Source organism: Oppia nitens, unplaced genomic scaffold, assembly GCF_028296485.1.
Source record: "Oppia nitens isolate AA-2021 unplaced genomic scaffold, nextdenovo-longstitch-racon4-pilon3 scaffold4_pilon_pilon_pilon, whole genome shotgun sequence".
In the NCBI taxonomy this organism is placed as follows: domain Eukaryota; kingdom Metazoa; phylum Arthropoda; class Arachnida; order Sarcoptiformes; family Oppiidae; genus Oppia; species Oppia nitens.
The window spans coordinates 7,153,407-7,165,355 of NW_026533232.1; the positions used below are offsets into that span (position 1 = coordinate 7,153,407).

General features: G+C 24.6%; 1 protein-coding gene across 2 annotated transcripts; it reads right to left on the minus strand.

Moving 5' to 3' along the window:
- Positions 1-271: 271 nt before the first annotated feature.
- On the minus strand, positions 272-11,256 carry LOC128960436 (dendritic arbor reduction protein 1-like). Of its 2 annotated transcripts, XM_054306518.1 has the most exons (6): positions 11,226-11,256; positions 4,271-4,525; positions 2,707-2,794; positions 1,779-2,634; positions 742-801; positions 272-521 (listed from the first exon to the last, which is right to left on the minus strand). In XM_054306518.1, the coding sequence occupies exons 3-6, from the start codon at positions 2,782-2,784 to the stop codon at positions 331-333; spliced, it is 1,185 nt and encodes a 394-aa protein (XP_054162493.1). In that variant the 5' UTR covers positions 2,785-2,794; positions 4,271-4,525; positions 11,226-11,256; the 3' UTR covers positions 272-330. The 2 variants fall into 2 exon arrangements, with proteins under 2 accessions (XP_054162493.1, XP_054162492.1); XM_054306517.1 differs by lacking the exon at positions 11,226-11,256 and having other exon boundaries at positions 4,271-5,204.
- Between the last annotated feature and the right edge of the window lie 693 nt (positions 11,257-11,949).

Below are 11,949 nucleotides of genomic sequence, written 5' to 3' on the forward strand. Positions count from 1 at the left end.
ACAAATTATTTTTAAAATTTTTAAATAAAATTATTACAATATTTTGTATAAAAATATAACTTACATTTTAAATAAAATAGTTTATATTTACATATAAAATTACTTTTCATTGCAGATCACAAATTGTAAAAAGTTATAACTTATTTGAATGTAATGCAAATTTAAGGCAAACTTAATACTATAACTTATAGTTTATAAGTGCACTAAATGTAAGGCACAAACAATGCCATCATTAATGTCATTATTGGTGACTGAAATGAGAGATGAGATGATTTGAGATATCATGTAAATGAATGATGATATGGATGTAAATGAGATGTCAATTGATAGTTATTTATGTGGTTTAGGTAAATGTCGTTTCATATGAAGTGCCAAATGGTCAGAGCGGGCGAAACTTCTTTCACAAACTTTACATTTGAAAGGTTTGGCTCCGGTATGTTTGCGGTAATGTCGGGTCAACTCATCGGATCGGGCAAAACGCCACTGACAGTCAGGCCAATGACATTTGTATGGCTTTTCACCTAAACATTGAATATCACAACCAAATGAATTATGCATTTTTTTGGAAAAAGACACTTATTTTGCATTTTTGTGTTACTTAAAAATTTATAGCCTCTCTATCACTGTTAAGAAATAGTGTCTAATTTAACGTCTTATTTGACGAAAAATGATTCAAAAGATCGATAGTATAGTAAAACATGTGATACTATAGTAAATCATTGACAACAAAATGACACAAACCTGTATGTATGCGCTGGTGTGCCTTCAGGTGTGAGCTCTTGGTATACACTTTAGTACAACCTATACAATGAAAAATACAAAGTAAAGTATATTACAAAATTGCATTCAACTAATTGTAATAATTATTAGTTAATTTGAATACATTTGTTTTAACCACAAAACTTAAGACAACAGTTCACACAATTAGATGCTTACAAATGACAAGTCATTCAATTGTAATAATTAGTTATTTTGAATGATTAATGTATTTAATGTTTATTTCAAAGTAAATTATTTTTACAATTTGATTCAAGTTTTATAAACCTATACCTAAAAGCCTAGTTATAGTAAGTCTATGATTGTGTGCTGTAATTATAACTGCAATAACTCGTTAATGACATGATTGTGATTGTAATGATGTTTGTAGTGATGGTTCATATAATTAAGTGTTTTGTCATTTGTATACATCTTCTTCTCCCTCTTTATATTCATTACAATTTACCATTCAATACGTGTAGGGAATGGCCAATACATTGTGTATACAATCACTACTTATAGATATATTTGACTAAAGACACGATTACTGAGAAATATAAATATTAGTGAAAAAAGATCAACGAATAACAGCTGTGTATTAGTTTGTGTGTGAAAATGACATGAGAAACATGACTAATATGATTGTCAAATGTAGTAATGGGAGATACGGGCACTGGTATGGCATATATTCAATGGAAGGGACAGGGAATGAGAGAGTGTGAGTGAGTGAGAGAGAGAGAGAGAGAGAGAGAGAGAGAGAGAGATGAAAAAGTGAAGGTCTTTAATAGCAAAAGATTACTTAAGGCTTCAACTCATCTAATTGTCGGGCAATACATTGAATACATTGAATACATCGACAACTTTAAGAGAGGCATTACTATAGATGATTGTAATGGTTAGCGGTTAATGAGTCTAAAACACGCAAATCTCTACATATATGACAACACATTATACTGTATTAATTGGACTCGTTTTGTGCAAACATTAAAACATAGGACTAATATATAGGCTGAGATACAAACCTTGATAATCGCATCGATGTATTCGTCGTTTTTCTAATTCAGGATTATTTCTTCTGTTATATCTCTGTTGAGGAACAGTCGGTACTGTGAGTGGGGAATGATGTGAGATCGGCTGTGATTGAGAAGTGGATATACGGGTAGTGTTCAGATGCATTGCTGGTGACAATGTTGTCATTTGGTGGTGATGTGGAGGGTTTATAGTATTTCCACACGTGTTATAAGGTGGTGGAGGTGTTCTTCTTTGGATTTGATTTGCTGCAGATGTCTGGTGGTTATGATGGGAACGGGAATGTTGTTGCAATTGTGTCGATGGAGAACCCGGTTCTGAATTGGGTGGCGTCGGTGGTAGGAAAAGCTGTTCCCGATTAGAATAATGGTCTGAAGACATATTTGAAGACACATTGGCTGACATAGTATTGTTGTTATATGAAGTGTTGATTATATTGCCATATAATGACTGAGAAGAGGATTGCATATTAGGTGTGTGTCTCATATACGAGGGATGCAGTGGTTGAGGATTTGAGTGTAAAACATGAGATGTATTACAATCATTGCTATTTACAGGTGTTTGATATCTTTGATGATTTTGGTGATGAGTGGGTTCAGTCTTTATAGTAACAAAGTCATCGCAAATGCTGGCAGTGATGTCTTCCCACATATTGTCCTGAACTAACATAGTGTTCATATTATTGTACTGTTGTTGCTGTGGATGTCCTATTAATGCATTGTTGTACTGTTGCGGATGAGGTCTTAACTGATGTGACGAATGTGTCATCAGTTGTTGCTGTGGTTGCATTGCTGTCGTCGGATTGTAAAGCATTTGATTGTGGACTGAAGTGTCAAAGAACTCGTCCAACTATAGCAATAATTCATTTATTTATTATACAACTCTGTCAGTGATAAAAATTATGATTTTATTAATTATTACCTCAGAATTTGGATTTGCCTTAAAAATTCTTTGCTTTAAATAACAATCGTTTGGAGCAATTGCTGACAAATGATGCATAACTTGAATTCTGAAGACAATTATTAAGTTAATAATTATTAGTATTTTAAAGTCAATTCTTAAAATATAATAGTATTATAATATTTATATCAAAATGTATTATTTGATTGAAAGTGCTTTATAGTATTATTCATAATTATCATTGTACAGTATTAATGATAACTTGATATTTCATAAAAATAATGTAAAAAATGTTCAATGAATTACATAATATAATCTAAATGCAGATTCTGTAAAACTGATTAATAAAGAAACGTTGTGTCAATTATTGTAATGTAATTATATGTTTTAAGTTATTGAAATTGTTTTAATGTTAACATATCTGTTATAAAACAAATCAAATATAATCGACTAAAATAGATATTTAGTAGATAAATAGTTAATAATATTCAATATATATAAATAATATATATCATAAAAAATATTTAATATAATATTTGGTGAAAGTTACTTCAAGATTATAAATTATAGTAAAACTTATTTGTATTACTTTTGAAAAACTCAATTCATACAAAATATTATTATAATAGTATAACATAACAGAAATTATTTTATCTCTAACTTTAGTTGAGTCCAAATATCCGGTGGTTATCACGTTATCACTTGAATTGTCAACATTTCTCAAATAAACGACAACTTATTTGTTTAAATAATGCATACAATAACATGTCGTTTTGAAAACTATTGACATTCAAGTGATAATCATTGACTATAAATTGATTATTTATAAAAATGTAATAACAATAATAGTATGGTAATAAATAAAATGTAAATAACCAATGATTCTTATACAATAAAACAAATAACTTTATTTTATTAACTAAATAGATACAAATTTCATTGATCATATATATATATATATATATATGATTATCTATCAATATATACATGTATATTTATAGTGTATATTATAATATAAATCTATTAATGTTATCTTTTTATAATACCGGTACTAATACTACAATATACAAAAAAATAATTATTGTATTGCACTTATACTGTATTTAGCTATTATTTTCAATACTATTGTAAAATTATTTGTTATATTAAAAAAAATATTAATATATTGTATGATAGCACCATTTAATATTGTGTGCATTTAAATTTAATAAATATATCAAGTTATATATTAAACTTTGTATTATAATTCATTAATATATTAAAAATTAATATAAAATATAATTTCATAAATTGAGTAAAAACTTTAACAATTTCTAAGCAACAAATCAGTATAATATGAAGTAATGTTAATAAAAATAGTAAAAAAAACTTTTATTATCTAATATATTAAATATTAAAATAGTTTTTGTATTTTTGATGATAATACTAAAAACTTATTATATTTAAAACTATTTTAATCGTATATACAAATAATCAAAGGTTTGGTTAGAGATTTGAATTGAGTTAAAGTTTGTAACATAAGAGACAAGAAATTGGTGTCAAAGCAATGGGAATAATAGATATTTTAGTCAAAGAAATTGCAAACCTTTTATATTTGTGTAGAAATGACAGCACAAGAAGTAATTCACTCTCTCTTTGAAAGTGTTGGAAGTGATGGTCGTTGTCGTTGCGCTTAAAAGTCTTATCAATAGAAGAAGTCCTCCGGGAATGTAATGTTTGATTCAATAAAGCGCTTGTTTTCCCAAAGAACTCTTCACAAGTCAGTCAACAGAGCACTGGTATTACGGCACTAACATTAGTGGTGCCCAAAACCAATAGGTATGAGCTCTCTCTTTGCAAACTATGTTTGAATAGTAAGTACACTAAGTATTCAATACAATGCAATGCAATACAGAGTTGGAGGCAATCAGTGGTTCACTGCTGTGCTGTTGCTATCAAGTGCTGCACTACTCATAAGCCATAGCTTTGGTATGCATTCAATAGAGACTCTACTGATCCTAACATTTGACAGTTCACATCACATACACCATCGGAGTCTACTAAACAACTGAACACTATTACTACCAGTGCTTTCCATTGAGTCTTCTTTCACTTTACACATCCATACTATGCTGTTATCTCAACCAATGATAACCTACGAGCACTTGCACTACGATATGAGCACACGTGCAGTATTTCATAGTACAACCAGTTTCTTAAGTTTCATTGGTTGGATCAGCTCATACTGTAGTATAAATGTGTATAAGAAATCAATGGTAACATTACAAACAAGAGAGGAGAGGCCTGTTTGGACTTCCGGAGCATAACTACGCTATATTTGATAGTATTTCATACTGTAGTACCGAAACATTACTCTATGGTCTCTCTCTCTCTCTCTCTCTCTCTCTCTCTCTCTCTCTCTCTCTCTCTCTCTCTCTTTCTCTTTCTATTCAATTGTTGTCCTCTTCTTCCCCACAAATACTTTCAATGACAGTCTTCTTAATGACAACCAATACCTGGAATCAAGCCTTTCTAACTCATTCATCAAACTATTTATCTTAAGACATGATTGATTGTGTCGTTTCTTATATAAGACAATAGCTTTAAATGTAGATATGAAGAGAGAGAAAGAGAGAGAGAGAGAGAGAGAGAGAGAGAGAGAGAGAGAGAGAGAGAGAGAGAGAGAGATCTGAAAAAGTTATATATATTACAATGACTGATATATTGTGCCATTAAATTGCATTGAATTATTCTGTACTAACATTTTATAAAAAGACTTGAATTTCTTATCTCTATTCACGCAAATAACCATTGAATTTAGATATAATTGTATAATTGTATAATTATTATAATTATAATATTAATTTTTATTATATTTCAACACAAATGCATTGTTGACAAACACTCAAAACTTAATATAAACAAAATTTTAAAAAATTATTTATAATTATCATTTCAATTGCAATTATATGATTGTTAGTGTAATAGTTTAGTTTACAAGTGTGTCTTATAAGTTATAAACTAAATAACGTGTCATATATTAATTTATAGTATATTTTTATTGCTATCATTTAAACTTAACAATCACTTAATTCTTAAGCAATTATTCAGTTTGACAATTAAGTCAATTACAATACAGCACTACTTTATGGCACATTTCAAAAAGCTATATGACATGTGGTTTAGTCTATTGGATATTTTGGACACATTGGTCATATCGGACGGACAGTCCTAACGCATGTTTGTGTCCTCAGGCAGTGGTGTTTCCAAGAAATTTGAACCCATATTGAGAGTGCAGCGGACACTTGTGTCATAAACTAAATCACTTTATGTCAAACAATTCATTCAATCTATATGGCCGTCAAATACACCAACAATTTATTGCAAATCCTATCAAATTGTTTTTGAAATAAAGTAGAATAGATTTAAATCAATTCAGAAAAAAACTTCAATAAATTTATAAATACAAATGTAACTATTTAAAAAAAAAATTGAATAATGATTTAATTTGTCTCAACACACAATACAATAAACAATGTAAATCATATCAATATTAAGTGATTCAATGGACAGTACTATACAGTACTGTTTCAGCACTTCATAAGTGAATAATTTGGTGGAGTATTACCTAAAAATAAAAAACTGTTTTATAATAACAGTTATTACTAAGCGATGAATTAATACACTAAACGTTACTTTCTGCTTATTATTATTATAAGTAAATAGTAATATTTTTTGATTAAATTTATTAGACTATTAATAAATTAATATTAGTAATATTATATATATTATATATATTACTTACAACATTTAATGCTATTTTAGGTCTATTAATGTTTTTAAGTTTTTCAAAACTGAATAAAATAATTAATATTTATATTTTTTTATTAAACAACACAATTAAATCAATTTTTGCAATTTATAAAATGTTTTTTTTTATAAAGTAAAGCTTTAGAAGTAAAATTTCCTCAAAGCGTTTATACTTAAAATACAGCAATAATAATTAAAATAAAAACTATATAATAAAAGTTTATGATGTTATACATTAGAAATATATGGAATGAGTAATTAATATATACAAGTAAAAATTTTTGTTATAAATAAAATTTTTTAAAAATGTTTTCAAATATACAGAAAAAACTTATATTATATGATACGAGTGTTTTATTTATTATTTATTAAATGGAAATGAGTTTCTAAATAACAGAGAGTACTAATTATTTTAGAGCTTTATTATCATTAATTGTTTGTTATATTGCATAACATATTAAACTATTAAATAGCAGAGAATATTTTAGTTTTATTGATCTGATTAATCAAATAATTTGTTTTCATATCTGATTATAAGTCTTGTTTTCAGATAATAATAGACTACAAAAATCCATAACATATAAGTGGCTATAAATTGTGCAACAATTTAATGCTTTATATATATTTAGCGTGTAATGTATATATTTATTTACTATAGGATAAGTTAATTCATATTATTAATAAATAGTACAATACAGTACAGCTATAGTAAGCCAAGATTGACCATTATGTTTCTCACTAGCATTATAAATGTTGTAATATTTATATAAATGTATATTTTCAAACATAATTAACTTTTTTGTTTTGTTTTCTTTAAGATTAAACTTGAAAAACTAAATAAAAACTAAAAAATTAAAATATATTTTAAACATTTTATAATAACTAAAAAAACATTCGAAATACATATTTGAATTTAAATCACTATCTATACTATCGAATAGTGGACACAACAAAACAAAAAATCAAGTTTTATATAAATATAACGTATAAACTGTTTATGAGATATGATATGAAAATGAATATAAAAGTTGAGATAAAATTTTTTGAAAAAACAGTGTCAAAGGCATAGACATAAATCAGAATTTTAATGAAATTTTCTCTTATAATGATTATGTGTTTCATTATAACGAATGTTTTGATACTCGAATAATATTATATATGTATTTATATGTAATAATAATATTAATAATGACTGTAATTATTTTGCGAGTTGTGATGATTTAAACCAAATTTATGATACAAAGCGACCGCTTTATTATTGATGCGAACATCGCCTTAACAGCCATTAAAAGGCAACAAAAAAAGTTTTCTTAATATATATCTAAATATTAAATACTATTTTTGCTATTTTGAAAAAATATAAGCAAAAATAAGTTAATCCAAATTGATTTGCTATAAATTACTAAAAAATGACTATAAATTTCTAAATAAAGATTTAGTTTAAAGATTGAAATTTTCGTGTGATTTTAATTAAGCTTTGTTAGTGTGAAAATTGTTTATAAAATACAAATATAAAATTAAATACTGTATAAACATAATGAATACAGTATATATTATATTATACAGGTACTTTATTATTAGTTATTATATTTCATTAAATATATAATTAAATTTTCCATAATTTTACAGATTATATAATATTTTTTTGATGAGTATTTTTTTATTTAATTAAAACTCAATGAGTTATACTTAAACTAATAGTCTATTTTTTATAACAAATTGTGTAATAAAATTTCAATTTATTTATTCATTTATTTTTAGTTTAATAAGTTTAACATATAGTATTTATAATTATTAGCTTAAACTGTAAATTTTATATGTTTATAACATTGTTATGATGTAACCTTTATGACATATACATTACAACACTTTACAATACATTAAATGTAAATTTGATCAAACTTTACACATACTAGTATATAGTAATTAAAATAAAAATTTTATAAAATTGTAATTATTTATTATTGTATTATACATATCTTTTATTATTGATTTAATAAAATATAATATTTTTTAATTATTATTAATATTATTACTTTTTACTATAAATACATTATATTCGTGATTCTATTTAATTCTATAAAATTATTTTGTATTAATAATTTCACACAATAATCAAAATAATTGATTTCTAAATTGACTTAAAATTATAATTTTTAATCATTTCAGTTATTTTTTAAACAAACAATTTATATATTCATTGTTTCATATATTTGCATTTGATATAATCAAATTGTCTGATACAATAAAATAATTGTTTTCACAACATATTAAAGACTCACGAAGTTTTCGGATTTCGTGATTTTCAAATCAATTATAATCTAATATAATCCACACTTTTTTTTACTAAAATACATAAATAAGTTTAGCACTTATTTAAATTAATTATTGTACCTGAATACCCATAAATTGTATTATAAATTAAATTAAACAATATAAATATTCAATAATAATATTGAAAAACAAATAAATATACAAAAGGTAATTACATTACATATAAGTTACTGTAATTATTTAACTTTCTAATTGTAAAACTAATTTAGCAAATATTTAGAAACTGTGATATTTTCAAACATAATTAAAATTACATCAAAACTATTTTATGATAAACAAAGCAATCTAATTGTTTTTTAACTAAGTTTTAAACAACAAAACTTATCAATATATATACAGACATACAAATAGGATATTGTTTTGACTTTAATTTATGAAACCGTTTACCTGAGTTTGTGTGTGTGTTTGTTGAGTGAGTGAGTGAGTGAGTGAGTGAGTGAGTGAGTAAGTGAGTGAGTGAGTAAGTGAGTAAGTGAGAGAGAGAGAGAGAGAGAGAGAGAGAGAGAGAGAGAGAAATGTGAAATAGATGTATGTGTGTTTGTGTATTGCTTAGACATCCAATGCCAGCAAATTATAGGTTTCAATTGAATCAGTGATGGCATCACTTTATAAGTCATTATTTTGTTGTACCGACAAAAAACCTGCTCAACGCCTACTCATCACATCAGAGCTCAGTGTATTTGAAACATACAATAGAGTACATCATATTTTTTAGTCCCGGGCTCTTTCTCTCTCTCTCTCTCTCTCTCTCTCTCTCTCTCTCTCTCTCTCTCTCTCTCTCTCGACGCCTACAAAACAATTGCTACATTTATGTAACGAATAATATCTATAGCTATAAAAGCTCTAATAGTTATAAGTTTTCCTACAGAATAAACACAAAACAATATTTATATAATATTATTTAGTTTCAAACATTATATTTTAATTTTTAGTATTAAACTCAAATATTTCTTAAAAATTAATTAAAATTTTTTATTCATTCAAAAAATAGATATTATAGATATTTTAAGAATATAAAAATTATTTATAAATTTTAAATCAATTGTTTATCTACCTGTATGTTGATTTTAAAAGAAAATTTAATATTGTATTTACACACAGTGTTACATTGTAAACGTATGTAATAAATATTTACTTTTGTTTGCAAATTTAATTGATTTTATTTATTTACATATGTTTTAATTTATCAAGTAATACAATGTATTACTTAAGAATTTATAATGTATTTATAATAATATAGATTATAGTAAAATATATATTAAACATAAAATATAGTTTGAAGCAAATATATAGCATTTTTATATAACTTTTGAGATATTGTTATCAATCAAAATAGTAATTCTATTACTTTAAAAAAAACAAATAAAAAACTTATAGAAATTACATAATCATTTTATATTAATATTAATATATTAAAAATTTCCCATTAAATTAAACATTTAATTTTTTATAACTCTCAATATAAATCTTTTTATTCACATTATTTTGAAATTGATATCAAAATTCATATAAGTATTTAGTTTTTATTATATAATTTGATACAGTATAGTTGATTGATTTAAAAAATAAAAAAATTTAGTAACATATTATAGATCATATAACTTTAAAATAAAAAATATTTATTTATATTCATAATAAATGTTTTATTTAATCTCATTTATAAATACTAGAGTAAAACACATTATATATAATTAATTTATAATAATTTAAATATAAATTTAAGTTATATTTAAATTATTCAATTGCTTGTTTTGATGAGACTTATTAGCTCTCATTATAAGTCATTATACAATTATTTTTTAAATTATTTCCATATATAGATATAAAAATATGTTTAATAGTATTTTTATAATATAAATAAATCTATTTTTTGATAATACATTTTGAGTCTTCAAAAATAGTTTTAAAAATACTATCATAGAATTGTAGTGTAAATTTATATGTAGTTTATCGGAGTAATAGTCTAAAAATAAGCAATTAAAACATTATTTGGGTGCAAATAAATATTACAAATGTCATAACTGTCCTCAAAAGTCAAATAGCAGTTTAAGGTGCAACTAAAAAGAGCTGAGAAATTGGGAACCACTGAGAGGGGAGAGAGAGAGAGAGAGAGAGAGAGAGAGAAAGAGAGAGAGAGAGAGAGAGAGAGAGAGACTTGTTGCTATTATTTGATTGAATATAAGAACAACATTCAACACCACAACAGGTGGTCTGTTATAACATCTAAATGTAATTCAAATTGTTTTATAATTGTCTACTATTAACTACCATTAGTACTATAAAGATTACTCCTACATTGTCATATATATATATATATATATATATTAAAAGAGGTCAAATTTGCTATTTAAATAACAATAATATAGAAGTTTGTTAGTATTATAAACTATTATATATATATATATATATATATATACCTGTATATGTATGTGCGGTAAGTCATATACGGTATATTCGTGACTTTAGTACACCAGTGTATGGTTTGCCCTCTTGTATGGCACGCGAATCGGTCACGATTTCCAATGACTATTACAACATATGAGACTCAACCGTAAAATTGAATATTGTTTAGAAAATGTTTGATAAGTATTTGCATGTTATTAATCTCATCACAAAACAAAAAATATTAAAATTTATTTGAAAAATATTTCAATTTTTATGACTTTCTTCAACATATTATACTTAATATTAATGAAAAAATATATAAATAAAATATACAAAATTACACACTATTTTAAGTATAATATATCTGAATTTAATGTTTGATAATAAATTTTTGTAAATTTTAAAAATATAAAAATAAAGTCATTTCTTATATTTATAAATAAAATGTTTTTACGTTTAAAATTGACAACAATTATATCATAAATTAAATTCAAATTAAATTCAAACAAATTGTATCAATTTTTTAACAAAACTAAAAAATACAATTATTTTTAAAACTTAAAATTAAAAAACTTTGAAATCGGGATTTTACTATTAGTTTGTTTTTGTCATTTTAATCCGTAAATTTTCTTTACTTAAATATTTAAATTAGATTTTTTTATTACAATAAATTGAGAAAATTGTTTAATAAATCACATCATTTCATTACATACAAAATAATTAATATAATAAATATAATTTATTTCTAATGTAAAA